This window comes from Gorilla gorilla, chromosome 9 (assembly GCF_029281585.2).
Source record: "Gorilla gorilla gorilla isolate KB3781 chromosome 9, NHGRI_mGorGor1-v2.1_pri, whole genome shotgun sequence".
Taxonomy (NCBI): Eukaryota; Metazoa; Chordata; class Mammalia; order Primates; family Hominidae; genus Gorilla; species Gorilla gorilla.
The window spans coordinates 71,739,167-71,766,965 of NC_073233.2; the positions used below are offsets into that span (position 1 = coordinate 71,739,167).

Consider the following 27,799-nt stretch of genomic DNA (forward strand, 5'->3'; position numbering starts at 1 on the left):
CGGGGTTGTGGGCCCATGAAGCCAGCCCTGCCTATAACCGGTGAGGGAGCTGGTGATAGCTTTCTAGCAGAGCAGAGATGTTATTGGAGCTGGACTTTGGGAAGATTATTCTGACATGTCTGGTGCAGTAGGTTGGAGGGAGTCTAGGCAGGGAGACAAGCTCAGCAGCCTTGTGCAAAGCTAGCAAGGAAGAGAAAGGATAGGTAGGGTAGGGGTCGGGGATGAAGGTCAAAGGGCAGGGCTGAGGCAGGGGTTAGAGCTAGAGTGAGAAGCTTGGAGAAGATGGAGTCTATTTAGACGAGCGTGTGGACCAGGGAGAGACTGCTGGAACACCAACCACCAACTGCTTCCTCTCTCTTTTCCCTGCTTTCCAGACCCTGGCATTAGAGGTGATACCAGGCACAGGAATCCACAACGTGTCTCCCTTTGGCCACCAGAGGGCAGATGATTCTCAAGGATCGAATTTGGGTTGGGGGAGTGAAGTGTTCTCTGTCCTCCTCTTCTCTCTTTCCCTCACCTTCATGGGTGTGCCTTCACCTTCTTCCTCAACGGTTGGGTGCCTGAATAGAGCTGGTATGGGGCATGGGGAGCAGTGCTGGAGTCCCAGGATTTACTAAGAGTGTAGTGATACCTGTTGCCTTAGGAAGTACTTTCATACCCCGGTAATTACATCTGCTCAGATGCCTATTTCTCTGATTGATGGGATGAAGGCTGGCTCAAGATGCTGTAGCTGGGAGTTGGAGGTCAAGTAGCAGGGGTCCAATCAGCAGTTTTCCCAATAACTCCTGGAGCCTCTCTGCTCCTGTACCTTTGGGAACCTGTTGCCTGAGTCTGGTTTCTGACTCCTGCGGGGCCTCTGCCTCCTGCCCACCTTAAGCCACTGATGGGAGGGTGTGGTTCCAACGTGTTCCAGGTACTATGGGTGAGGGCAGCTTGGCGCTGGGGAAATCAGCCCAGGATACTCCCTGTCCTTGGTAACGCAGTGTAAGGGGAAGTGAGGAATGGACTGCAGTTGCCATACAGACTTCCTGTTAGTCAAGGGCTCTCCAAAGCTGAGAAGGACCTCCGAGTTCATGAATCCAATGGCTTCACTTTACTGATGGGGAAAATGAGGCCCAGAGGAGGAAAGAAAAGAAACTTTAAATGCCTTATCTTGCAGAGGCATTTTAAAAGGTAACTGGAATTCAGAAATGTCACTTTGAATGTCAACGCAGGAGCAAAGGCAAAGGAAAGAGGAGCCTAAACTCAGTGATGTTATGTGATTTTTCCAAGATCACGCAGCATTGGCACTTGGCAGAGCTGGGGCTGAAATGCAGGGCCCTGGATGCTCTCGCATCCGGTGCAGAGGACGCTGCCCTGGGCCTGCCTGGGACCTTGCCGAGCCCTGCGGACTAGATGCGGGAATGCACGGATGAATCCATAGAAGCCAAGATAGACGGTGGCAGACAGGCAATAGACTGATGCTGCATTTGACAGGTATATTGATAGGCTAGATGATAAAAAGAAGATGAATTTTATGAGCCGACCGACAGATGGACAGAAATGCAGACAGGAAGCTGCTATAGAACCAGAGGATGCCAATCACAGGGACGGCTAACAATCTTGTTTTGTATTTAGTCAAATCACAAGCACAGACAGGTGACCCACGCTTCCTGTTCAAGGTTTGAAAATGCCCGAAAACTGACGGAAAGACACGAAGCGAATCAGACTCCGAGAGCCACCCGGGGAAACGACAGGGTGCTCGGAGGGCCTCGGGTGTTGCCGGAAATGGCCGACGACCGCCCTCGGCAGGGCTGTGGGAGGGGGCGTGGCCGGCTCAGCACGCGGAGCAGCTTCGGGTATTTCCGGAAACTGCCGAAAGCCCTCTTGAAGTGGGCGGGGAAAGGCCGGTGGGCGTGGCTGGATGGCCGTGGACGTGGGCGGGGGGTAGGCACCCGGGGTCGCTTCGTGGATTTCCGTAAACAGAGCCGAAGCTTCGTCTTCGGAATCGAGGAGGAGAGCGCGTCCCCGGGGTTTACCTTCTTCGGCTGTTTCCGGAATTCACCCGTAGTCTGTGGCCGGGAGGAGAAGGCGCGCCCCACCTCCCGTTTCTAGCCGCTTCGGATGTTTCCGGCTGCTGCCGGCGGAAAGAGCCGAGGGCCGGCGGTGGTGGCGGCCATGTTGGGAGCAGCAGGTCCGGCGGCGGCTGCCTGTGTGCCGGGCGTGGAGCAGTGCCGCTGAGGGCAGGGGAGGAGCGAGGCAGGCGGCCGGCTGCGGCGGCAGAGAGTAGGCGGAGCGGCGCGGCCCGGCCGAAAGGCGGCACAGCCCAGCCGGGGGTCGGGGGGGTGCGGTCCGGAGCCGCTCGGAGCCGGCGCGGCCTAGCCCGAGCGGCGCATCCCCGGGCTGGCGTGAGCGGCTGCCCGGCCTCCCCGCACCCCCGGCCGGGGCCCATGCGGCGGGTCCTCCTGCTGTGAGAAGCCCCGCCCGGCCGGGCTCCGCGCCTTCCCTTCCCTCCCTTCCTCCAAGCTTCTCGGTTCCCTCCCCCGAGATACCGGCGCCATGTCCAGCGCTCGGACCCACCTACCCACGCTGAACGAGAGGGACACGGAGCAGGTAAGGAGCCCCGAGGGCTCCCCGAATTCTCTGGCTGGGCCCTTTGCACCTTGAGGAGCCTCCTCCCTCTTCTGCTCTCCTCGTGCCCCTGCTGCCATCCTGCAAGCCTCGGCTGCCCTGTCATCCGGCTCCTGGCTCCGGCTCCGCACATCCCGCTTCCGAGTCCTGACCTGGGACCCACCTCGTCCTGACTCCAAGCTGCACACTTGTCTTTCTGCCAACCCCCTCTCCCCTCACCGCCCTCCTGCGTTCTTCCGTGTCACCTCCCCAGCTTCCCTTTCTCTTCCCTTTTTCTCTCAGGGGCCTTTCTGGTCTTCCTCCACCCACGCTTAAAGCAGCCACCCTCCCGCTCCTCGAATAGCAGCACCCCGCGATTTGCCACAGATCGTTGTCCACCTCTCCGTTCGTCTCTCCTGCCTCGCTTCCCCTCCGCCCGCACCGGTTCTGCCAGTCTCTGGGTTATCACCCTCAGGGTCCTTGCCCTGGACTGCGCTCTCGATCCCTGGCCCCTTGCAGTTCCCCCAGCTTTTTCTACCCTGCTTCTTCGTTTTCCAAATTGTGCTCTCCCTCTTGCTTGCAACCCACCAGCTCCACCCTCATCACCTTTCCAAATCCTTCGCCTACTCTTTGCTCATCACTTTCCCTTCTTTGCTCCAGGAGCTCCCTGGATCCTGGCGCTGGCATTTGTCGCTTCCGTGTTTTCCCACAGCTGTCATGCGCATAGTTTTCCCACAGGTTGCGTTTGGGGTTCCAATCATCACTCCCTTCAGAGTCTTTGGATCCTTCTTGTTCTCTTCGCTTCGGGTTTGGCTTTTAGGTCCCTGGGCCTCGTGTTTCTCTCTGTGAGTGTTCTACCAGCCTTCTACTGGGCTCTTTCTCCCAACCGAAAGACACTTGGCCCCACCGTATTAACACAACCTGTTGCTCAGTCCTTTCCCAGACCTCGCTGCATCACAGTTTTTGCCTTTCTGTCTTCGTACGCTGGAACACAAACCATGATGACTTTCTGTGTCTTCACTCCTGTGCCTGGCACTTAGAGTATTTTCTTTCTTGCTTGTTGCCTTCCTGTTTCTCCACCCTCACCCCATCTTCCTTACTGTGCCTTTTAATCAGCGTTGCCTTTCATCTCCGCATTAGTCTCCTGCCTTCTTCATGTCCTGTGTATCCCCCCACCATGCTTGGATCCATTCGGTTCCTATTGGCTAAGTCTCTGTAATTCCCAGGAAGTCCAGGTGTTTTGCATGCTAGTTTCTTGAGCTACACCTCAGCCTCACGACTCTACACGGTTCCCCTCATCCTGGCAGTCACTGCTATGTTTTTCACCCAAGTCTTAGCCTTTCTGTGTCATCTCACTTTTGATCCCAGAGACGTCCACTTTCCACACCTCGCCTTTCTTTCACCGTCTCTAGCGTCCTTTGCTGACTGCTCTGTGCAGAGTCCCCTGCCTGTCTTACCTTTCTTGGTGGAGAACTTTACTAGGCCAAAAAAATTTGACTTGAAAAAGAAGTGCTTCTGTCCCGGGGCTGCTGTGCTTTTTGCCTTCTTTCCCCTCCTTCCATCCTTTATGTTTCCCTCTTACTCCCGTCTTTCTTTGTAGCCCGGTAGAGCAGTTGTTGTATTCTCTTGCATGTGAACATTCTTCTTTGAAAAATCTTACCTCCTTTCTTTTACTGTGTTTTTCTATTTTGTTACTCCCTGGCCCTCTGTCACCTGGGCAGTTAGGAACTAAAGAGAAGTTCTAGGCAGAGTTTTTCTCTGCAGGGTTGACCCTTTTATTACTTGTGGATTATTTGCTTCTGGGGGTGAAATAGGGGTTGAGAGGGAGGGATGGTTGATTTCCATTTCATCACTGGGTTTGGCAGCTGGTTCTGCATGGGACAGGGGTCTTTGGAGACAGAGGAGCATGTTCTGTGTCTCGCAGTCTTTCTCTCCCTTGCCTACCGGCTGTTTCTCTCTCCTTACTGGGAATTGCTTTCTCTGGGCCCTCTTGAGGTTGCTTATTCCACCCATTTTCCTCTCACAACCTTTGTTTTAGCAGGTAAACCCTCCTTAACCAGAGAACTTTCCCAGACTGTTGATCGTGAGCTGGTAGGAGGAGGCCAAGTGACTGACTGGCACCCTCAGGCATTTGGGGAGGGGCGATGGAGTGCCTATTCTCAGTGAGGCTGGTGGGGGGCATTGTGTTCAGCAGAGCAGAGTAACAGACTGCCTCAGTGTGGTTTCTTTGTGCTGCTTACTACATGTAAATGTATTATTGCCATGGTATTTTTCCTGTGATGTGTGTGTTGATTTCCTTTCTTCCTTACATGCCTAGCGTACTGCTGAGCATGTAGTAGGAATTCCACCGTAGTGTGCATCCACTGATTCCATGATAGCAGCAATCAGTGACCATTTGGGAATGTAAGTAAGCTCTTTGCTCTTTGATAACTTTGCCCAGAGCAGTAGCTGCATACATTGTCATCCTGTTACGATTATTAATTACCCATCCTATTTCTACTCTTTATGGACTTAGATTCTCCTTAGCCCCTTCATACCTTCTACTGTTGTTCTCAGGGTAGCCAGTCACCGTATCGACTTAATATTAAGTCTCATTCCAGTAAAAGCAGGGGCTTTGGAAAACCTTGGATGCACCTATTCCAGACAGATTCCTGTATTCTTTTTTTTTTTTTTTTTTTTTTGAGATAGAGTCTCGTTCTGTCGCCAGGCTGGAGTGCAGTGGCACAATCTTGGCTCACTGCAATCTCCGCCTCCTGGGTTCAAGCGATTCCCCTGCCTCAGCCTCCTGAGTAGCTGGGACTACAGGCACACACCACCACGCCCGGCTAATTTTTTGGATTTTAGTAGAGATGGGGTTTCACCATGTTGTCCAGGATGGTCTCAATCTCCTGTCCTCGTGATCCAGCCTCCCAAAGTGCTGGGATTACAGGTGTGAGCCACTGCACCGGGCCTGATTCCTGTATTCTTTAAAATGGGAAAAAGACGAGCAGCAGCTCCTCAGGTCACAAGGCCAGGTATATCAAACACTGGCCTCCGAGAATAGATCATGCCACCAAGTGAAAGAAACCTCTTCTTGGTCCTGTTGTGATTTTAGCTAAAGTAGTCATGGAAGCTTGGTCATTACTATAGTCTTAATGTTATTTTTTTTAAAAAGGGGATTTAGTTGGGCTGATTTCCTCCCCTAGAGGTCCTCTGTCACCTTATTTAAATTTAAAACTGGTTTTACCAGAAAATAGGTAAACAAACACCACTGGTTGTCTCCAGTCTCTTTTCTTGCTCTTCCTCTCCCTCTTCTTTAAAAATGTGGCTGATGAGAACCTGTTTCCAGGAGCCCTTTGATCACTCTGAAACACACAGACACTGAAAATGTTGAAGCATAAAAATAAACCTTGCGTTACAGGGAGATTGCCTGTTTGCTGTCCACTTCGCTTATAACAGTGAAAGTAGGAGATTAAAAAAAAAAAGAAGTTAAGCCCTGTCTTTAAGATGGTTTTTGTGACACCTGATTCCAGATGTGCTTTTTCACAGCCATAGACTTCCTGCTTTTGCAGGAGGAGGGTTCTAATCTGGGGCTCGTAGCTTGGGGGATTCTTAGTCTGTGAGCTGAGCTTTTTGTTCACTTCTTTTCCAAATGACTCTGCTGGCCTGAAGCTTGGCAGTTGTGAAAGCAATCAGCAAGATGACTGTTTGTCTTCCAGCCAGCAGCAGCAGTCACAGGTAAGCCTGGAGAAAGGTCCAGCTTCCAGAGTTCACCTGCTAGAGTTTTCCATAACACCTGGGGGAGAGGCTACTCCATCTGGGACCTGCCCCACCTCTGGGCCTCAGAAACTATGAGAGAGGGATTGAGAGAAAACTTGCCCCACTTCTGCTGCAGTGGGAAGGGAGGGGGCTGCTGTCAGGCTTCTAGGCAGTGAGTGGCATTGTTTATTCTCTCAGTTCTAGGAAGGGGAGTTTAGAAGTACTGGTGAAGAAAACAAAGTTACAAGATCCTATAAGGAACAGCTGAACTACTCCAAACACTCTTCATTGGACCCCCATTGTTGACTCTGGATAAAAATATATATATATATAAAAATCTTTTTTTTTTTTTTTTTTTTTTTTTTTTGACACAGAGTCTTGCTCTGTTGCCCAGGCTGGAGTGTAGCGATGCGATCTCGGCTCACTGCAACCTCCGCCTCCTGGGTCAAGCGATTCTCCTGCCTCAGCCTCCTGGGAGTAGCTGGGACTACAGGCGCCCACCACCGTGCTGGCTAATTTTTGTATTTTTAGTAGAGACGGGGTTTTGCCATATTGGCCAAGCTGGTCTCGATCTCCTGACCTCAGGTGATCTGCTGGATAAATATTTTTTTTTGCTTTTGGTGTCACTTAGGTAGATTGGATCGGCTAGCTAGCATCTCAGTCCACACTCTGAGCTGTGCAGCAGTGTGCCCTGGTGCTAATTCTCACTCTGTCCTTTGATTCTGGCCAGGGGGTCCTTGGTGGTGCTGCCTTCTGGTCAGGAATGTGGGTGAATGTCAGACCAAATAGTGTCACTTTCGGCTTGGCCGTAGAGATCAGGAAGGAAGTGTTGTTAGAGCAAGGGCTTTGGGAGTCCTTGGAGTTCGTAACCTTTGAACCTGAAAAGTAACTGTACCTAGTAAATTAGAATAATTTCTCTCTGGTCAGGCACCATGGCTCATGCCTGTAGTCCTAGCACTTTGGGAAGCCAAGGCAGGAGGATTGCTTGAGGCCAGGAGTTCAAGACCAGCCTGATCAATAAAGTGAGACTCCATCTCTACAAAAAAAATTTTTTAAATTTAGCTGGGCTTGGTGGCACATGCCTGTGGTTGCAGCTACACAGGAGGCTGAGGCAGGAGGATGGCTTGAGCTGGGGAGGTCGAGACTGCATTGAGCTGTGTTTGTGCCACTGCACTTCAGCCTGAGTGACACAGCAAGACACTATCTCAGAAAAAAAATTACTTTTCTCCAATTTATGGACTTCGGAAAGTAGCTAAACAGATGGATATAAGACAGTTGTTGAAACTCGGCCTGCTGCAGATTAAAATAAAGTTTGCACAAGGATAACTTAATCTTTCATACCAACCAAAGTTTGGGCTGGAGATTTTTCTCAGCATAAATGTCCTAAGCAGAGTTGGTGCCTATGAGGTAGGAAGAGATTGAGACTTTGCTTGCCTAAGAGGTTTGCAGGGTTCAAGCTCTTGGGAGTCAGAACTTCTCAGACTAGATTGTTTCCCCTTTGGACAGAACAACCCAATTCTCAGTGGGCATTTGATCGGGACTAACCCAGGCCTTCATGAACTCTTTCCCATTGAGCACTTAGCCACCTGGCTGGCATTTCTCTTCTCCCAGGAGCTTCCATGAGGTTCCTACATATGTATTATGTCGACTTGAATGAATATTTTATGTCTAGAGTGCAGCCAAGCCTCAGACTTTGTGGCCCATTATCGACAAATGGGGTAGGGGGTGGGCGCCACCTTTGGCCCCGTGATAGCTTCTCTGCTAAATGGACTCCCCCCAGCAGCACTTTGAAGCCCATTAATGGATTGGAATGAAGTAACCTCAGCAGATGGAAAGGGTGAGGAGGGTGGTCATCTTCCTTCCCTGAGACTGCCTGATGAGGCTTTCCTACAGTAACCAGGACAAGCCCCTATTCCCTCTGCTTGGTTAAGCTGTGGACTGGAGCTACTAGGCCTCTGCTTTGAGAAGAAATATAGAAAGGATTTGATTCTCTTTTAGCCATGGTGGGGCCGCCAGTTTCCCCACTTTCCCATCAAAGCAAAGATTGAGAAGGATGTGGAAAGGGTGGGTGGAGTTTAAACCTGGCCCTTCCTCCTTCAGTGGAAGTTCAGCAAAATGACAAACCAGATAGGTGGCTAAATTTCCTTCTCTTGACGGGAGATTCCAGTATTTGTACGTTTTGTGCTTGTAGCTTGGATTCTCCAGGCCTCCTCCCAGCTTTCATCAAACATGAGTGAGTCACTGAAGTGTTGTCTATGCATTTTCTCCCTTCTGTCTCTGCAAAGGGAAGAGTAAGCCTTTACAAACCTGTGGGGGAGGAAGTCACCCTCTTCCCACTGCTGGAGAGCCAGGCTATCCCCAGGTTAACCCTGAAAGTGCTAACTCCTGAGCAGAATGTTACTGCCCCCTGCCCCCTTCCTTTTTGGTATAGGCCATTGAAGGTCATTGCTCGTCTTTTTTTTTGAGACAGTCTTGCTCTGGTCACCCAGGCTGGAGTGCAGTGGCAGGATCTCAGCTCACTGCAACCCCCACCTACTGGGTTCAAGCGATTCTCATGCCTCAGCCTTCCAAATAACCAGAATTACAGGTGCGCACCTCCATGCCTGGCCACTTTTTGTATTTTTAGTAGAGATAGGGTTTCACCATATTGGCCAGGCTGGTCTTGAACTCCTGGACTCAAGTGATCCGCCTGCCGTGGCCTCTCAAAGTACTGGAACTACAGGAGTGAGCCACCGCGCCCGGCATCATTGCTTATCTTTTAGACTGAGATAGTACAGCTGATTCTAAACAGCACCCAGAGAGAATCTGGCCTCTTGATTTCCAGCTGTGTCTCAGAGGAGGAGGCATCCCAGTTCCTCCTCTTGCCCTCTAGACATCTCCTCCTCTGATAAGTATAAATAGGCTAGATCCCTTTATCTTCATATCTGTTTTTGTCTGGAATGTTTCAAGTTTCTCAAGCTAGGTGTGGTGGCTCATATCTGTAATCCCAGCACTTCGGGAGGCCACGGCAGGAGGATCACTTGAGCCCAGGAGTTCAAGACCAGCCTGAGCAACATAGTGAGACCTCATTTCTACAAAAAAAAATTTTTTTTTTTTTTTTGAGTAGGAGTCTTGCTCTGTCACCTAGGCTGGAGTGCAGTGGTGCGATCTCAGCTCACTGCAACCTCCGCCTCCCGGATTCAAGTGATTCTCCTGTCTCAGCCTCTTGAATAGCTGAGATTACAGGTGTACGCCACTGTACCCCGCTAATTTTTGTATTTTTAGTAGAGATGGGGTTTCACCATGTTGGTCAGGCTGGCCTTGAACTCATGACCTCGTGATCTGCCTCAGCCTCCCAAAGTGCTAGGATTATAGGCATGAGTCACCCCGCCTGGCCAAAAAAAATTTTTTTTTTTTTTTTTTGAGACGTTGTCTCGCCCTGTCGCCCAGGCTGGAGTGCAGTGGCGTGATCTCGGCTCACTGCAAGCTCCGCCTCCCGGATTCACGCCATTCTCCTGCCTCAGCCTCCCGAGTAGCTGGGACTACAGGTGCCCGCCACCACACCCAGCTAATTTTTTTGTATTTTCAGTAGAGACGGGGTTTCACCTTGTTAGCCAGGATGGTCTCGATCTTCTGACCTCGTGATCCACCCACCTCGGCCTCCCAAAGTGCTGGGATTACAGGCGGGAGCCACCGCGCCCAGCCCAAAAAAATTTTTAAAAAGTTACCTGGGTGTGGTAGCACATGCGTGTATCCCACCTACTCAGAAGGCTGAGATGTGAGGATCACTTGAGCCTGGGAAGTTGAGGCTGCAGTGAGCTGTGATCATGCCACTGCATTCCAGCCTGGGCAACAGAGTGAGACCCCATCTCAAGATAAATAAGGTTTGTCAGTCCCTGTGGTGGTTCTTTTCGCAGATGTCTGTCTTTGGGTTGGCACTTATTTCCCCCTACTTGCAGTTATTCCTTACATTTCTTGTTAGAAAATGGCAAAAAGGGCAAAAGTAAATTCATTTCCTTTTTACACCAAATCATTAATTTTAGGCTTATAAAACAAAATGAACAGAAGATTTGGTAGGAGAGGAGGGGAGATGGACACTGATACTGGTGGCTAGGTGATCCTGAGGGACAACTAGTGCCTGGCAGAAAGAGAGGAGGGCTGTGTTCAGTGACTGGCTCCCAGCCACTTTTTTGGCCTTTTTCTTTTTAACATGAGGAAGGCGGAGCAGACCAGGGGCTTCTCTGTAGAACCAGTCAAGCTGGTTTTGGGCAGCCTTGGCCTATTTTCTTGTGTGCTCTTTGGGAAGTTGGCAATACAAAGGTCTGCCTCCTTTGGGGCTGTGTTCGTTGAGGGGAAAGTTTGGAAGACAACTATCTGTCAACAACCCCCTTCTCCCCAAACACTGAATGGGTCTCTGAGCTGGTCCTTCACTCCAGGGAGGAGACTTTCTCTCCACCCTATGCTGAACCTGAAGGCAGCTTTGCTTTATACACCTTTCACTGAAAGCTCTAAGACATTAACTCCTTTTTTGGACTCCCTTCCCAATTCACAACTTGGTGAAAGGCCCTCAGCCTGGCCAGGAGGAAGGGACTGGGTCTGCCTTTGGCTCCTCATTTATGGGTCTGGGAGGGGATCAGGACTCCTTACTGCTATGATCTGGCTGCTAAATTCAGTGACATCCCAGGCCTTTTTTCGTCCACGCAATGGGACTGTCTCTCCAGGCCTGCTGGGAAAGAAAAGAGAGAAAAAATAGTTTTTGGTCTTTGGCAGCTTACAGGGACTTCAGCCACAGGAAACAACCTGTAGGAAAGGTGGGAGCTTCCGGTCACCATGTGTGCCAACACTTCCTGCAATAGCAGTAGGGAGTCTTTCTCAGGGAGCAAGGCCAGCCAGGTAGGATTATTTCCCAGTCTCCCAGCTAAGCAGGAAATGCCAAAATGTGAACGTTTAGTGATTAGTGAGTGTAACTACCTGCTGACAGAGCTCCAGCCTAGACCTTGTCCTTGGGGGCTGGTTGCCCCTGTTGATACTACAGTGAGCTACTCATTGCTTCTGATTAGCATTTCAGTACGAGTTTTGCTTTGGTTTCTGATATCCCGTGTGTGGCTGCCTTTTTTCTCCACCTTCTTTTTGTTGTGTCTTTTTGTTTTTTTGAGACGGAGTCTTGCTCTGTTGCCCAGGCTGGAGTACAGTGGCACAATCTCAGCTCACTGCAACCTCCGCTTCCCAGGTTCAAGCAATTCTGCCTTAGCCTCCCAAGTAGCTGGTACTACAGGCATGTGCCAGCACACCCGGCTAATTTTTTTTTTTTTTTTTTCTTGAGACAGGGTCTCGCTCTGTTGCCCAGGCTGGAGTGCAGTTGGCGTGATCTCAGCTCACTGCAAGCTCTGCCTCCCAGGTTCACACCATTCTCCTGCCTCAGCCTCCCGAGTAGCTGGGACTTCAGGTGCCTACCACCACGCCCAGCTAATTTTTTGTACTTTTTTTTTTTTTTTAAGTAGAGATGAGGTTTCACCATGTTAGCCAGGATGGTCTCAATCTCCTGACCTCATGATCCACCCACCTCGGCCTCCCAAAGTGCTGGGATTACAGGCGTGAGCCACCGTGCCCGGCTGTAACACCTGGCTAATTTTTGTGTTTTTAGTAGAGATGGGATTTCACCATGTTGGCCAGGATGGTCTCGATCTCCTGACCTCGTGATCCACCCGCCTCGGCTTCCCAAAGTGCTGAGATTGCAGGCGTGAGCCACTGCGCCTGACCTTGTTGGTGTTTTTAAGAGACAGGGTCTCACCCTGTCACCCAGGCTAGTATGCAGTGGTGTGATCATAGCTCACTGCGGCCTCAAATAGCTCCTAGGCTCAAGTGATTCTCCCACCTTAGCTTCCAGAGTACTGGGACTACAGGTCACACCTGGCCCCCTCCACCTTCTGGACTTTTCACTCACCCCATCATTCCCTACTTCTCTGCCACAGAAGACTGTCATTGGCTATCTTTGCAAGTAGTATTGAAGCCACTCGGAGATTGTTGCTTTGTCTTTTTGACCATGAAAGTTTGAATTACTGGTTCTCCAGTCACAGGAAGTGGGGCTCCTTAGGCCAGCTCCATCTCACGTAGTGTACTGATTATGTTGAGCTTATGGCACAGCTGAGAGGAGAGTCCAAACTTTTTGAACACTTTTTGACTTCCGATAAGTGGTTCCACTATGGTTAAGAGCAGGTTTGGTGGGCCGGGCGCGGTGGCTCATGCCTGTAATCCCAGCACTTTGGGGAGGCCAAGGCAGGAGGATCACCTGAGGTCGGGAGTTCGAGACCAGCCTGACCAACATGGTAAAACCCTATCTCAACTGGAAATACAAAAATTAGCCTGGTGTGGTGTTGTACACCTATAGTCCCAGCTACTCGGAAGGCTGAGGCACAAGAATCACTTGAATCTGGGAGGTGGAGGTTGCAGTGAACAGAGATCATGCCACTGCACTCCAGCCTGGGCAACAAAGCAAGACTTTGTCTCAAACAAACAATAAGAGCAGGTTTTGCAGCTAGATTTCCTGTATTGGAATCCTGGATCATCCTCTCCTGTGATCTTAGGTTCCCTCTGTGTCTGTTTGCTCATCTGTAAAATGGGAGAAGAATAGTACCCATCTTATAGGTATAGCTGTTATGAGTATTAAAAGAGTTAATGAATAGAAAGCATTTAGAATAGCGCCTGGCACAGCAGAATGATCATTGTCATTATTGTTCCAGTTGAACAACACAGTGAATTTTTTCTGAGCACCACACAACTCTAGGTCAGTATAAGGGGTGATGTTTGGGATTTCTCTGTAATCAGTTGAAAAAATCTTGTTCTGGCATCTTCAAGCCACTGGGGTCCTATAGGTGCTTTTTCTAACATTTCTGTTTTTTTTGTTTGTTTGTTTTTTTGAGATGGAGTCTTGCTCTTGTTACCCAGGCTGGAGCGCAGTAGCACCCTCTTGGCTCACTGTGACCTCCACCTCCTGGGTTCAAGCGATTCTCCTGCCTCAGCCTCCCAAGTAGCTGGGATTACAGGCACCTGCCACCATACCTGGCTAATTTTTTTTTTTTTTTTTTTGTATTTTTAGTAGAGATGGGGTTTCACCATGTTGGCCAGGCTGGTCTTGAACTCCTGACCTCATGATCTGCCCGCCTCGGCCTCCCAAAGTGCTGGGATTACAGGCGTAAGCCACTGCACCCGCCCTAGTTTGCTTTTTTACCAATCACCTATCTGAAAAAAAATGAAATGCTACTGGAGAGATTCATGTACTTCTGAGAACACTTTTAGCTCATTTTTTATAAGGCATCAATATTAGATAGTTTTCTTGATTAAAGAAAAAAAAACACCACCCACTGCCTGCCTATATTTCTGTGTTGCAAATGATGGTGGTGGATGTGCAGCCTCATCCGTGGCTAGAAGGCCAAATCCAAAGTCACCAGAGCTTGAGTTTTTTGAGAGTTGAGATCTGTGTGTCAAAGGGGAAGCCCTAGGGTTCTTCTCTGCAGCACCAAGAGCAGGGATTCATACCATCATGTTCCTTTCTTTTTTCTTTTCTCTTCTTTTCTTTCTTCCTTTCTTTTTGTTCTCATGAGTTCTCACTGTGTTGCCCAGGCTGGTCTTAAATATCTGGCCTCAAGTGATCCTACCGCATTGGCCTCCCAAAGTGCTGGGATTACACACTCAGCCATGTTCCTTTCTTCAAGTACGGTATTGACCCTTTGGCCACAGGAGAAAGTGCCCAGTTTTTCTTAAAGACCACGTGGGAACTCAGCAGCCCATGATTGTAGGTTCCTTTTTCCCTCATAGAGTGGCCTTCAAGGGCAGGTTCTTGTTATCTCTGTTTCAGAGACCCAAAGGGACACAGGCATTTCTGCTCCTGGGAATTTGCAGACTTTGAATCTTGAGCTCAGATTTTGGTCTCTGTTGGTTGCTTGTTTATCTTCATCTCTTGTCATTTCTGGAGCCTGCATGCCTTCTCAGAGCAGCAGGTAAGTTGCTTAGTTTTTTCACATTGAAGCTGTGGCTGGGGGAAGGTAACAGTGTCCCCTCAGAACTCATGGAGATGCCAGGCATAGTGGAGGCTGAGGCAGGAGGGTCACTTGAGGCTGGAGGATTGCTTGAGGCCAGCCTGGGCAACATGGTGAGAGCTCATCTCTAAAAATTTTTTTTAAAAAGAACTCATCAGGGGCTATTTCTTTCATTGTATTTTCCTCTTCCTTTTGCCCCCTCTGCTGACTTGTTTCACTTTCTTTTTTTCTGTTTGGTTTCTTTGAACTCCCTTTCTTCATTATCATGTCCTCATTCCCGTCCATCTTAGGTTTTTCATTTCCTTGTTCCACTCTCCCTAACCTGTTTCTGTGCCCTGTTTATGGCATGGCTCAGGATATGAATTTTGATCTCCGTCTGAGATCTCCTTCAGGTATAGAATCCCAGACCACCTGGTCCTTTTGTTCTCTCATTCCTCTGATTTCTGTACATTTAAGGATTCACTGCTTTAGAAAACTTTTTTCTTTTTTTTCTTGTTTCTGGAGCCACCTCTCTCAGTAAAGCCAGGCTTGGCAACTTATTAGGGACAGCATTCTGGTTTCCCTGGTGACAGGGTTTAAGCTGATTCTAGGCTGTTGCCTCTAACCCATCGGGAATGCCATAAGTATAGACCCTGTCTTGGGAGAGATCTGGAGAGATACTTGAGAATTTTGGACACTGTAATATTGAATTCGGTTCTAATTGTGATCTGGAGACCCTCAGACTCTTTCAGGTGATGCACGAAGTCAAAATTCTGTTCATAGTAACATTAACACAGTGTTGCTTTTTCACTCTCATTCCCTCACCAGTATACAGTGGCATTTTCCAGAGGCTAAATGATGTGTGGTAACATCACATTCTTCTGGCTAATGAAATGTGTAATTCTGTATTCTTGTGTTTTCTATAATTTTTAAGGTGGTACTTTAAGGTAAAAATATGGAAGTTTTCATTGATGGACTCAGTTTGTTCTTAGTACTTCTGTGCTCTTACTAGCTTTCTTCAGTTATAACTGCTGTCATCTTTTTGTACACTTCATTACTGTCTAATAAATCCTTATTTTGAAATTTTTCTTGGAACCTTTGAGAAAATATAAGAAGTAAGTACTACTTGTAAAACTTGCTTGTAAAAACTTTTGGGAAAACTCCTAATTTTAAAAATTTTATTGACAACTTATTTTAGCACTTTATTCTAAAATAGAAAAAATTTATAATATTTTTCTTATATGTAAGGGTGGATTGTTGGCTTAAAAAAGGGAGATTAGAAGACTTGCTTTTTCAACCCATAGCTGCAACTTGTATGTTAAAAGTACTGAAGTGGACATACCAACAAGTATAAAGGAGGACTTTAAAGAATCTGGGCAGAACTGTAAATAAGAACTAAAAAAAAAAAAAAAGAAAAGAAATGAAAGTGTAATGAAAGCTACCTTCTCAGTTTCATAAATGTTCATAACGTACCTTACTGCGTCTTATGCGACAGAACATTTTCATGTAGTATTATGGTACCAGTTAAGTTGTGGCATTCTTTCAAGATCATTTACAGTTTAAAGAAAAAGGAATTGCATATTTTATGCGTACGTACTATGAGCTCTTTAAAAGCCAAAATTTCTTCCAGTTCTTAAACTAGAAATAAAAAAGTCACTGAAGCCTCTATCTAACAGGATAAGTTGCCACATTGCTTTGGCTGGAAAAGCCCACACAGAAACTGAGAGACGAATGAAGTCTTGAACAGCTGACATTCCTGAATGCCCACTGGATGAAAAGTCAGTAAAATTCAAGGCAGTGCTGCTTTAAATGTTACCAGGATTCATTAAATTAAAGATTTAGCCAGGCGCAGTGGCTCATGCCTGTAATCCCAGCACTTTGGGAGACCGAGGCAGGTGGATCACCTGAGGTCAGGAGTTTGAGACCAGCCTGGCCAACATGGTGAAACCCCGTATCTACTAAAAATACAAAAATTAGCCAGGCGTGGTGGCGCATGCCTGTAATCCCAGCTACTCGGGAGGCTGAGGCAGGAGAATCGTTTGAACCCAGGAGATGGGGGTTGCAGTGAGCCGAGATCGTGCCATTGCACTCCAGCCTGGGCGACAAGAGCAAAACTAAAAAAAAAAAAAAAGATGTAGCTGCACACATGAAGACCAAGTTAATATCTTATTTACAGAATTTTACTTTCACCTTACAAATGAGCAAATCTATAGATGTGGCTCGACTTGCTGTATCAGCACCAACTGCTCATCAAAGAATAATTTATTTTATGTGAATGCTCAGCAGCAGATACAAATGGTGATAAATATTCAAAGGGTTGAATAACTTCCTGAATCTCATGACTTATCCTGGAACAACTTTATTTCCATTTGCACCCTTGGTGCAGAAGCAGTGGTGGAGAAAGCTGCTGACGCTGTAACATGGATCAAGGAAGTGGCACTAAACTCTACTAGTGGTCATTGTCATGGTCTTCTTTCCCACCACAAACTTGTGGTTGAAAAATAAAAGCCATTTTTACTTGAGAATGTCTTGAATGAAGGATTAAAGACTATCATTTTTATTTATTTACTTATTTATTTATTTTTTAATTTTTTATTTTTATTTATTTATTTTTTTGAAACAGAGTCTCACTCTGTCTCCTAGGCTGAAGTGCAATGGCGTGATCTGTGCTCACTGCAACCTCCGCCTCCTGGGTTCAAGTGATTCTCCTGCCTCAGCCTCCCAAGTTGCTGGGATTACAGGCACCCGCCACCACGCCCGGCTAATTTTTGTATTTTTAGTAGAGACAGGGTTTCGCCACGTTGGCCGGGCTGGTCTGGAATTCCTGACCTCAGGTGATCCACCTGCCTTGGCCTCCCAAAGTGCTGGGATTACAGGCATGAGCCACCATGCCTGGCCAAGACTATTAATTCTGTGTGTGTGTGTGTGTGTGTGTGTGTGTGTGAGTGACAAGGTCTCACTGTGTCGCTTAGGCTGGAGTGCAGTGGTGCAACCTCAGCCCACTGCAACCTCTGCCTCCCGGGTTCAAGTGATTTTCTCACCTCAGCCTCCCCAGTAGCTGGTACTACAGGTCCGCACCACCACGCCTGGCTAGTTTTTCTATTTGCTTTTTTTTTTTTTTTTTGGTAGAGACAGGGTTTTACTATGTTTGCCAGGCTGGTCTCAAACTCCTGACCTCAAGTGATCCACCTGCCTCAGCCTCCCACAGTGCTGGGATTACAGGCATAAGCCACCATGCCCAGTCTTTTATTTTATCAACCCTTTAATAAAGGTCTCTTTAGGCCAGGCATAGTGACTCACGCCTGTAATCCCAACACTTTCGGAGGCCAAGGCGAGTGGATCATCTGAGGTAAGGAGTTCGAGACCAGCCTGGCCAACATGATGAAACCCTGTCTCTACTAAAAATACAAAAATTAGCCGGGCATGGTGGTGGGTGCCTGTAATGTAAGCTACTCGGGAGGCTGAGGCAGGAGAATTGCAGTGAGCCGAGATCGCACCATTGCACTCTAGCCTGGACCAACAACAGCGAGACACCATCCCAAAAAAAAAAAAAAAAAAAAAAGGGTATTCCAAGTGAGGAAATACAAAGTATTCATGAAGCATTGCTGCTGTATGCCAAACTTGAGGAAAGCACATGTGTTGGAGCTGAACCAGCTGCAGGGATCATAATTTTTTCTTGAAAGAACAACTGATGGACAAACTAGAGTTGTTCATATGGACATTTTATGAAAAAGTGAGCCTGTCATTGTTGCCATTGATAAAATTCAAGTGTTCAAGTGAAAATTAGAATTTTGGAAAACTTGTGTCTGCTAAAACTTTTCCGAGATTTGTAGTAAAATTAATGAGTGTGATTTTTTTGACATTATGTGAAACGTCAGTATTTGGAAATTCTGCACAATTCAGTGAAGAAATATTTTCCAGATTGCTAGTGGGTAAAAGAGCCATTCAAAGTGCAGGACGAGGCCAGGCATGGTGGCTCACGCCTGTAGTGTCAGCACTTTGGGAAGCTGAGGAGGGAGGATCGCTTGAGGTCAGAAGTTCAAGACCAGCCTGTGCAACATGGCAAGACCTCATCATCTCTGCTAAAATGTTTAAAAAATTAGCTAAGCATGGTGATATGCACCTGCAGTCCTAACTACTCAGGAGGCTGAGGCGAGAAGATCTCTTGAGCCCAAGAGGTCAAGGCTGTAATAAGTTGTGATTGTGCCTCTGTACGCCAGCCTGGGCAACAGAGTGAGACCTTATTTAAAAAAAAAAACAAAAAAAACAGTGCAGGATGACTAATGTAAAAGTATATGAAATGTTCCTTGATAAAATTTCAGGTTCCACATTGCAACTAAGCCTTTAAAAACTACCACTTGTTGAATTTTGGTGTAGTATCAAAGAAGAAAATCCTCAGTATCTGAAAGGCTGTTGAACTCTATTTTTCAACTACATGTCTCTGTGAAGTGAGATTTTCTTCATATGTTTCAACCAAAACAACTTATGAAAACACATTGAATGTGGAAGCAGAGAGAAGTCAGCTGTCTTTCATTAAGCCAGACATTAAAGAGATGTGCAAGAATGTAAAGCACTGCTACTCTTGTGGTGAAATTTCATTTTGTTTTGGAAAATACAGGTTTTTTATTTTAAAAAGATTATTAGCATAAACATTTGGGTTTATGATCTTGAATGGATTAATAAATATTTTTTAAAATTAGTTTCAATTTCTAATAAGATAGCTGTGTAGTCCTCAATAATTTTTTAAGCATATAAAGAGTTCTTGAGACCAAAGGTGAGAAAACCACAGTAGCAGACAAAACATGGGGCCCTTGTCTTGATCAGTTGGTTGGTTACTTGCTTTGACTTCATAAGGAGCTCTTGTTTTGCTGGTTCCCAGCCCCAGTATAATCCCTGCCTGGGCCTCAAAGAGGCATTCAGTACTTTGGTTTGCAGTCCTTCTGGTTCCAGAAGCTAGTTCTCTGTGATGTGAGGGACTTTGACCAAAGATAACTGATTTCCTCCTTCTGATACATATACCACTGGCCCTGTGGGTTTTGTTGTTTTTTTGTTTTTTTGAATATATGGCTTGTTTATTCTTTTTCTCCCCTTTTTTCTTTATTTCTTTAACTTTTTTCTCATTTTCCCTTTTAATTTCTTTATTGTTGGTTTATTTATTTTGAAACAGAGTCTTACTCTGTCGCCCAGGCTGGAGTGCAGTGGTGTGATCTCAGCTCATTGCAGCCTTGACCTCTCCACGCTCAGTTGATCCTCCCACCTCCGCCTCCCAAGTAGCTGAGATTACAGGTGTGCGCTACCACACCCGGCTAATTTTTGTGTTATATTTAGTAGAGACAGTGTTTCACCATGTTGGCCAGGCTGGTCTTGAACTCCTGGCCTAAGTGATCCGCCAACCTCGGCCTCCCAAAGAGCTAGGATTACAGGTATGAGCCACTGCAACCTGTCTTGTTTTTTATTTTTCTCATTTTTTTCCATTTTTAAATTTTTCAGGTTTTTTTTTTTTTTTTTTTTTTTTTTTTGAGACGGAGTCTCTCTCGCTCTCTCGCTCTCTCGCCCAGGCTGGAGTGCAGTGGCGCCATCTCGGCTTACTGCAAGCTCTGTCTCCCGGGTTCACGCCATTCTCCTGCCTCAGCCTCCCGAGTAGCTGGGACTACAGGCGCCCCCCACCATGCCCGGCTAATTTTTTATATTTTTATTAGAGACAGGGTTTCACCGTGTTAGCCAGGATGGTCTCGATCTCCTGACCTCATGATCTGCCCGCCTCGGCCTCCCAAAGTGCTGGGATTGCAGGCGTGAGCCACCACGCCCAGCCTAAATTTTTCAGTTTTTATACTCATTTCTTTTTTGTTCGTTTTGTTTCTTTAATTTGTTAGTATTTGTTGTTTTTTGAGACAGCCTCACTTTATCACCCAGGGTGGAGTGTGGTGGCACGATATCGGCTCACTGCAACTTCCACCTCCCAGGTTCAAGCAGTTCTCCTGCCTCTGCCTTCCCAGTAGCTGGGATTATAGGCACTTGCCACGAAGTGATTTTTGCATTTTAGTGGAGACGGGGTTTCTCCATGTTGGTCAGGCTGGTCTCGAACTCCTTACCTCAGGTGATCTGCCTGCCTTGGCCTCCCAAAGTGCTGGGATTACAGGCATGAGCCACCGCCCCAGCCTGTTTTTTGGTCAGCTGTTTTGTTTTGATTACATTATAAGATTAGTTCATCAGGTAGACTTCCTTTGGTATATATTTAGTTGTGGTTTGGAAAATAAGTTTTTTATTAAAAATAAGTCATTTATGTTTACATGTAATGAGTTTACTCATGTTCTGTTAAATAAATTGATACATATTTAAATTTTTCCTCACTTGAATTTCTAGTATAGTAAATACTGATAGATAAAATTCATATAAACAAAAGCTTCTGGGTGTTCAGTTATTTTTCAAAATGCAAAGAATCGTGAAACCAAAAACTGTAAGAATCATGGTTGTAGACAAAACTTGGTTTGGTTCTCCATGACTTTGGTTGATACATTTGTTTTTATTTTTTTATTTTTTGAGACAAGTTCTCATTCTGTCACCCGGGTTAGAGTGGAATGGCATGATCTCGGCTCATTGCAGTCTCAACCTCCCAGGCTCAAGCAATCCTCTCATCTCAGCCTCCCAGAGTGCTGGGATTATAGGCATGAGCCATTGTGCCTGGCTGTATTATCATCGTTATTATTGTTTTGTTTTGTTTTTTGAGATGGAGTTTTGCTTTGTCACCCAGGGTGGAGTGCAGTGGCACCATCTCAGCTCACTACAACCTCTGCCTCCTGGGATCAAGCGATTCTTGTGCCTCAGCCTCCCAAGTAGCTGGGATTACAGGTGCACACCACCACACTTGGCTCATTTTTGTATTTTTAGTAGAGACAGGGTTTTGCCATGTTGGCTAGGCTCCTGGCTTCAATTGATCTGCCTGCCTTGGCCTCCCAAAGTGCTAGGATTATGGGCATGAGCCACTGTGCCTGGCCCTGTAATATAATTTTACATGAGTTAATAGTGTAACATTTTCTCAGTTGTAATTTTTTTTTTTTGAGACAGTGTCTCGCTCTATCACCCAGGCTGGAGTGCAATGGCGCAATCTCCACTCCCTGCAACCTCCTAGGTTCAAGCGATTCTCCTGCCTCAGCCTCTTGAGTAGCTGGGATTATAGGCATGCGCCACCACACCTGGCTAATTTTTGTACTTTTAGTAGCGATAGGGTTTTCACCATGTTGTTCAGGCTGGTCTCGAACTCCTGACCTCGTGATCCACCTGCCTCTGCCTCCTAAAGTGCTGGGATTACAGGCCTGAGCCACTGTGCCTGGCCAGTTTTAATTTTAATACAATAAATATCAGTAGCTATCACCCACATGAAGAAAGCCATTTGACGTCATCAATAAGAGTAAAGGGATTCCAGACAGTGTGAGAACTCTTTTGTAAACAGAGATAGGACTGATAATCCCTGTCCTCGATTGGTTGATTACTTGCTATGACCTCATAATGAGCCTCTGTTTTGCAATTTCTGGGGCCCTGGCTGGGCCTCAGGAAGGCACTTGCTGTCTTGGTTTTCAGTTGTTCTAGCTGAGGAAGCTGGTTCTCAGTGACCTGATGGACCTTGGCCAAAGTTGGCTCATTTCCTCCTTTGAATACATAGCATTACTTTATGTTTTTTTATTCCATTAAAAAGATCATTTGGCTTACTTGGATTTTATTATGAGGTTTGTGTTTTATTATGAGGTAGGTTTGTGTGTTTTTTTTTTTTTTTAACTTATATGTTGGCTATTGGTCAGTTCCAAATTTGAAAACTGCAACGCTTACACAGCTTCTATCCTTGAAGAACCTTGGTGCCTACAATAGCTGAGAGCTGCTAGGCTGCAGTCACTAAGGCCAGACACTCAATAGTCTATTCCCTGGGTGGCTTGAGACCTGACATACTTTGTTTCTTTTTGTTTCTTTTCCTTTTGTACTTGACTCTTTTTAACCTGTTTATTTCTCTTTTTTTCTTTTCTTTTTTTTTTTTTTTACCCGAGAAGGAGTCCTGCTCTGTCACGCAGGCTGGAGTGCAGTGGCACGATCTCGGCCCACTGCAACCTCTGCCTCACAGGTTCAAGCAATTCTCCTGCCTCAGCCTCCTGAGTAGCTGGGATTGCAGGTGCCCGCCACTATACCCGGTTAATTTTTGTATTTTTAGTAGAGAAAGGGTTTCACCATGTTGGCCAGGCTGGTCTTGAATTCCTGACCTTGTGATCCACCCGCCTTGGCCTCCCAAAGTACTAGGATTACAGGTGCAAGCCACCATGCCTGGGCTAACCCCTATTTCTATCTTTCTTTTTTTTTTTTCGAGACAGAGTCCCACTCTGTCGCCCAGGCTGGAGTGCAGTGGCCGGATCTCAGCTCACTGCAGCCTCCACCTCCCAGGTTCAAGCAAATCTCCTGCCTCGGCCTCCCGAGTAGCTGGAACTACAGGTGCGTGCCACCATGCCCGGCTTATTTTTGTATTTTTAGTAGAGACAGGATTTTGCCATGATGGCCAGGCTGGTCTTGAACTCTTGACCTGGTGATCCACCTGCCGCGGCCTCCTAAAGTACTGGGGTTACAGTCATGAGCCACCACATCCGGCCTCTAACCCTTGTTTCTTAATGAAACATACCTGTAAACCCCACTCTTATGTAGGTATACTTTATTTTTCCTGTAAGAGGTAGGTTTATTTGGAGTGTTTGTAGCAGTGTGTGAACTTTGTATTTCCTTGACAAGTCCTTAAGTGACAGGGAAAATTGTAGTAGTATATAATCTGTAAACTACCCTGTAATTCTCAACCTTGTTCTTTTGCATATACTCATTCTCCAATTTCCATAGCACCTCTAACTTTTAACAGCTTCCCTAAGTCCTACAAATAATAGACCTTGGGCCTCCTCTAATAGTCACTTTTGACCAACTTTAAGCAAATCTTTTAAAACTCATGTCGGCTGGGTGCAGTGGCTCACTCCTGTAATCCCAGCACTTTGGGAGGCTGAGGCGGGTGGATCATGAGGTCAGGAGATCGAGACCATCCTGGCCAACATGGTGAAACCCCGTCTCTACTAAAAATACAAAAATTAGCCGGGCGTGGTGGCGTGCGCCTGTAGTCCCAGCTACTTGGGAGGCTAAGGCAGGAGAATCGCTTGAACCCAGGAGGGGGAGGCTACAGTGAGCCGAGATCATGCCACTGCACTGTAGCCTGGGTGACAGAGAGAGACTCCCTCTCAAAAAAAAAAAAATAAATAGAAATAAAAAGCCAGGCACAGTGGCCCACATCTGTAATCCCAGCACTTTGGGAGGCCAGCGCGGGTGGATCACAAGGTCAGGAGTTCGAGACCAGCCTGGCCAATATGGTGAAACCCCGTCTCTACTTAAAATACAAAAAATTAGCTGGGTATGGTGGCGCGTGCCTGTAGTTCCAGCTCTTCAGGAGGCTGAGGCAGGAGAATCACTTGAACCCAGGAGGCGGTGGTTGCAGTGAGCGGAGATCACGCCACTGCACTCCAGCCTCGGTGACCGAGTGAGACTCCATCTCAATGAAAAAAAAAAAAAACAACAGAAACTCAATGTCATTTGCTCAGAATCACATCTCATTGGAATCATTTTTTTAAAACTGTTTAATCAAGTGCTCAACATATCAATTCGTTTCTGCATAGAGTATCATAGCTCCATTTCCGATCACTCAGCAAGTCCCATAATCTGCTTTTTCCACAAAGCGTATTTCTTTTCAGATTTACATGTGGCATGCATTTCAGTTCCAGAATTGAACTTAATGTGCTATTTTCTCTCTTCGGCTACTGGTCTGTGTGGAAGATAAGGAACTTTAATTTCGGGTTGGGTGCGGTGGCTCACGCCGGTAATCCCAGCACTTAGGGAGGCTAAGGCGGGTGGATCACGAGGTCAGGAGTTCAAGACCAGCCTGGCCAAGATGGTGAAACCCCATCTCTACTAAAAATACAAAAAACGTAGCCAGGCGTGGTGGTGGGCGTCTGTAATCCCAGCAACTCTGGAGGCTGAGGCAGAGAATTGCTTGACCCTGGGAGGTGGAGGTTGCAGTGAGCTGAGATCGCACCACTGCACTCCTGCCTGGGCGACAGAGCGAGACTCCGTCTCAAAAAAAAAACAAACAAGAATTTTAATTTCAAATATTTGTTTACTGTATTAGTTAAGGCAACAGCTTAGTAATGGCACCTCCTGGATGGCCCTGTAAGCGCATTAATCTGGTCCAAGTCATTGGGAAACTCAGCCTTAAAGGGAATGGACTGAGTGGTTGAAGAGTAGGCAGGGTCTCCTCATTTTTGCATGGTTTGCCTCTGAGGCTGTGTATCTTTAGCTACAGACAGAATAGCTAACATTTATTGAGCCCTTACTCTGTCGCAAGCACTTGTTTAGTTGTTTTACATTCATTAACTCATTTACTCTTTTTTTTTTTTTTTTTTTGAGACAGAGTCTCGCTCTTGTTGCCCAGGCTAGAGTGCAACGGCACGACCTTGGCTCACTGCAACCTCCGCCTCCCGGGTTCAAGCAATTCTCCTGCCTCAGCCTCCCAAGTAGCTGGGATTATAAGTATCTGCCACCATGCCCGGCTAATTTCTTTTTTTTTTTTTTTTTTTTTGAGACGGTGTTTCGCTCTTGTTGCTCAGGCTAGAGTGCAATGGCACGATCTTGGCTCACTGCAATCTCCGCCTCCTGGGTTCAAGCAATTCTCCTGCCTCTGCCTCCCGAGTAGCTGGGATTCCAGGTATCCGCCACCACGCCTGGCTAATATTTTGGATTTCTAGTAGAGATGCGGTTTTACCATGTTGGCCAGGCTGGTCTCAAACTCCTGACATCAGGTGATCCACCCATCTCAGCCTCCCAAAGTGCTGGGATTACAGGCATGAGCCACCATGCCTGGCTTCATTTACTCTTTGTAAGTTAGTAGATCTCACTGTTTTACAGGTGAGGAAATAGAGGCCCAGAAATGTTGAATAACTTGTTTAAGGCTACAAACCCAGGTGGTCCAGAGTATGTCATTGTCAGAACCAGCTTTTCTTGGTTGTGAAGAATCCTTTGTCCCTGGCTTCAGTTGTGTCCAGGCAGTAGAAGATAGTTTCCTTAGGATTAGCTCCCAGTCAGTGTGAGGCAGATGTCTTGCAGGCGGAATTTAGAGTCACAAATGGCCTCCTCTGCCTCCAGTTGTTTCTTTTGTCCTTGGTGGCCGTTGGTAAATGTGGCCGAAATGGTGTGGATGGAGTGGGAGCAGCTTTCTGGGCTCACCTCCCTACTATTGAGGGCTCTATGCGAGAGCTATGGGAGACCTTTTTAAGAAACCCTCTTTAACCCCAGCTTCTGATTCACATCTTTATCTTTTCCCATCTTCCGGAATTTCAAGAACCCCTTTAGAAAAACCAAAGTCCCGAGTCCTAAAATTGATAACCAGCAATTAAGTACCTTAAAGTGTAGGGCATGATGGATTTCTAGGTTTGACTATCCTGCTCTGTGGCACCCATGAAATGTTGGGATTCTAGAACTCTTTCTTTGTAAGCACTCCACTCCCCACCAAAAAAAACCCCCCACTAAACGTAAGAAGCTTTTGTCTGTGGATCTTAACTGTGTATATTTTGTCTCTAGGAAGCAAACTCAGATTCTCTCTTACAACCGTCTGTGTGCCACTTGCACACACACAGGCACAGAGCTACTTGCTTGTAGCCTTGACTACCAGCAGCCCTGAACACCGTAGCTGGTGGTGCCAGGCCTTGTGTGTGTTTAAGGACTTACCAGTTCAGTCCTGGGAGCTGAACTCTGAACATCCTGCTGTGTGTCTCTTTATCCCATCGCTGGTGTAATTTATGCCACTACTTCCTGTTTGCATTTGCTCAGTCTCTCCTTTGGTTTGCTTCTCTCTGCTGAAGCCGGTCCCCATAGCTGTGCACATGGCTAGCTATGGGGACTAGGCATCTAGATATTCTAGACATCTGCAGTTGTTTCTTAGTGGGAATGGTTGCTTTGTGTCTCTCTACAGAATTTTAGTTGAACTTGAGTGTATGATTTAATTTACTTGCTTGTCTAGCTTTGGCAAGGGTGCCTTTTATTTTAAGATGCCAGCATGGGGTGAGAGTAAAGGGGTGAGCTATTGCCCTCCCCCAACCCCCCACCCCCCACCCCCCCACTTTTTTTTTGAGACAGGGTTTCTCTCTGCCACCCAGGCTGGAGTGCAGTGGCGCAATCTCAGCTCACTGCAGCCTCTGCCTCCTGGGTTCAAGTGATTCTTGTGTCTCAGCCTGCTGATTAACTGGGACTACAGGTGCCTGCCACCATACCTGGTTAATTTTGTATTTTTAGTAGACACAGGGTTTCACCATGTGGGCCAGGCTGGTCTTGAACTCCTGACCTCAAGTGATCTGCCTGCCTTTGCCTCCCAAAGTGCTGGGATTACAGGTGTGAACCACTGTGCCCCCCCGCCCCACACCACCACCACTTTTTTTTTGAAACAGGCTCTTGTTCTGTCACCCAAGCTGGAGTGTAGTGGCCCAAACATGGCTCACTGCAGCCTCAGCCTCCTGGACTCACACAGTCCTGCCTGAGCCCCCTGAGCAGCTGGGGACTAATAGGCACGTCCCACTACACCCAGCTAACTTTTTTATTTTTATTTATTTATTTATTTATTTATTTTTGAGACTGAGTCTCGGTTTGTCGCCCAGGCTGGAGTGCAGTGGCGCGATCTCGGTTCGCGGCAAGCTCCGCCTTCTGGATTCATGACATTCTCCTGCCTCAGCCTCCCAAGTAGTTGGGACTACAGGCGCCCGCCACCACTCCCGGCTAATTTTTTTGTATTTTTAGTAGAGACAGGGTTTCACCGTGTTAGCCAGGATGGTCTCGATCTCCTGACCTCGTCATCTGCCTGCCTTGGCCTCCCAAAGTGCTGGGATTACAGGCGTGAGCCACCACGCCCAGCCTATTTATTTATTTTTTGAGATGGAGTTTCACTCTTGTTGCCCAGGCTGGAGTGCAATGGCTTGATCTCGGCTCACCGCAACCTCCACCTCCCAGGTTCAAGCGATTCTCCTGCCTCATCCTCCCGAGTAGCTGGGATTACAGGCATGCACCGCCACCACCGGCTAATTTTTTTTTGTATTTTTAGTAGATACGGGGTTTCTCCATATTGGTCAGGCTGGTGGTGGTCTTGAACTCCCGACCTCAGGTGATCTGCCTGCCTCAGCCTCCCAGAGTGCTGGGATTACAGGCGTGAGCCACCGTGCCTGGCTTTATTTTTATTTTTTATAGAGAATGGGGTCTTGCTTTGTTGGCTAGGCTGGTCTCAAACTCCTGGGCTCAAGTGACTGTCACCCACCTTGGCCTCCCAAAGTGTTGAGATTACAGGCGTGAGCCACTATGCCTGCTCTGTTGCCCTTGATTAAGGTATCACTTAGGGCTGGATGTAGTCGGTGGCTCACAGCTGTATTCTCAGCACT

The 27,799-nt window shown here is 47.2% G+C and overlaps 1 protein-coding gene and 1 long non-coding RNA gene across 15 annotated transcripts in view; one reads left to right on the forward strand and one right to left on the reverse strand.

The window, feature by feature from the left end:
- Positions 1-1,971: 1,971 nt before the first annotated feature.
- MARK2 (microtubule affinity regulating kinase 2) overlaps positions 1,972-27,799 on the forward strand; it is a 71,836-nt gene continuing 46,008 nt past the window's right edge. For 5 of the 12 annotated variants that reach the window (XM_055354362.2, XM_019037111.4, XM_055354364.2 and 2 more), the window contains exon 1: positions 1,972-2,592. In XM_055354362.2, the coding sequence (XP_055210337.1) occupies positions 2,539-2,592 (54 nt within the window). In that variant the 5' untranslated portion in view covers positions 1,972-2,538. The remainder of the gene's footprint in view (positions 2,593-27,799) is intronic. The other 7 variants (XM_055354363.2, XM_055354365.2, XM_055354367.2 and 4 more) reach the window with 3 other exon arrangements.
- Positions 8,384-25,835, reverse strand: LOC129525242 (uncharacterized). 3 transcript variants are annotated; one of them, XR_008669396.2, is made up of 3 exons: positions 25,779-25,835; positions 10,954-11,029; positions 8,384-8,604 (listed from the first exon to the last, which is right to left on the reverse strand). It is a non-coding gene; the product is annotated as an uncharacterized lncRNA (long non-coding RNA). The 3 variants fall into 3 exon arrangements; XR_010129127.1 differs by having other exon boundaries at positions 10,954-11,032; positions 25,779-25,823; XR_010129126.1 differs by having other exon boundaries at positions 25,339-25,821.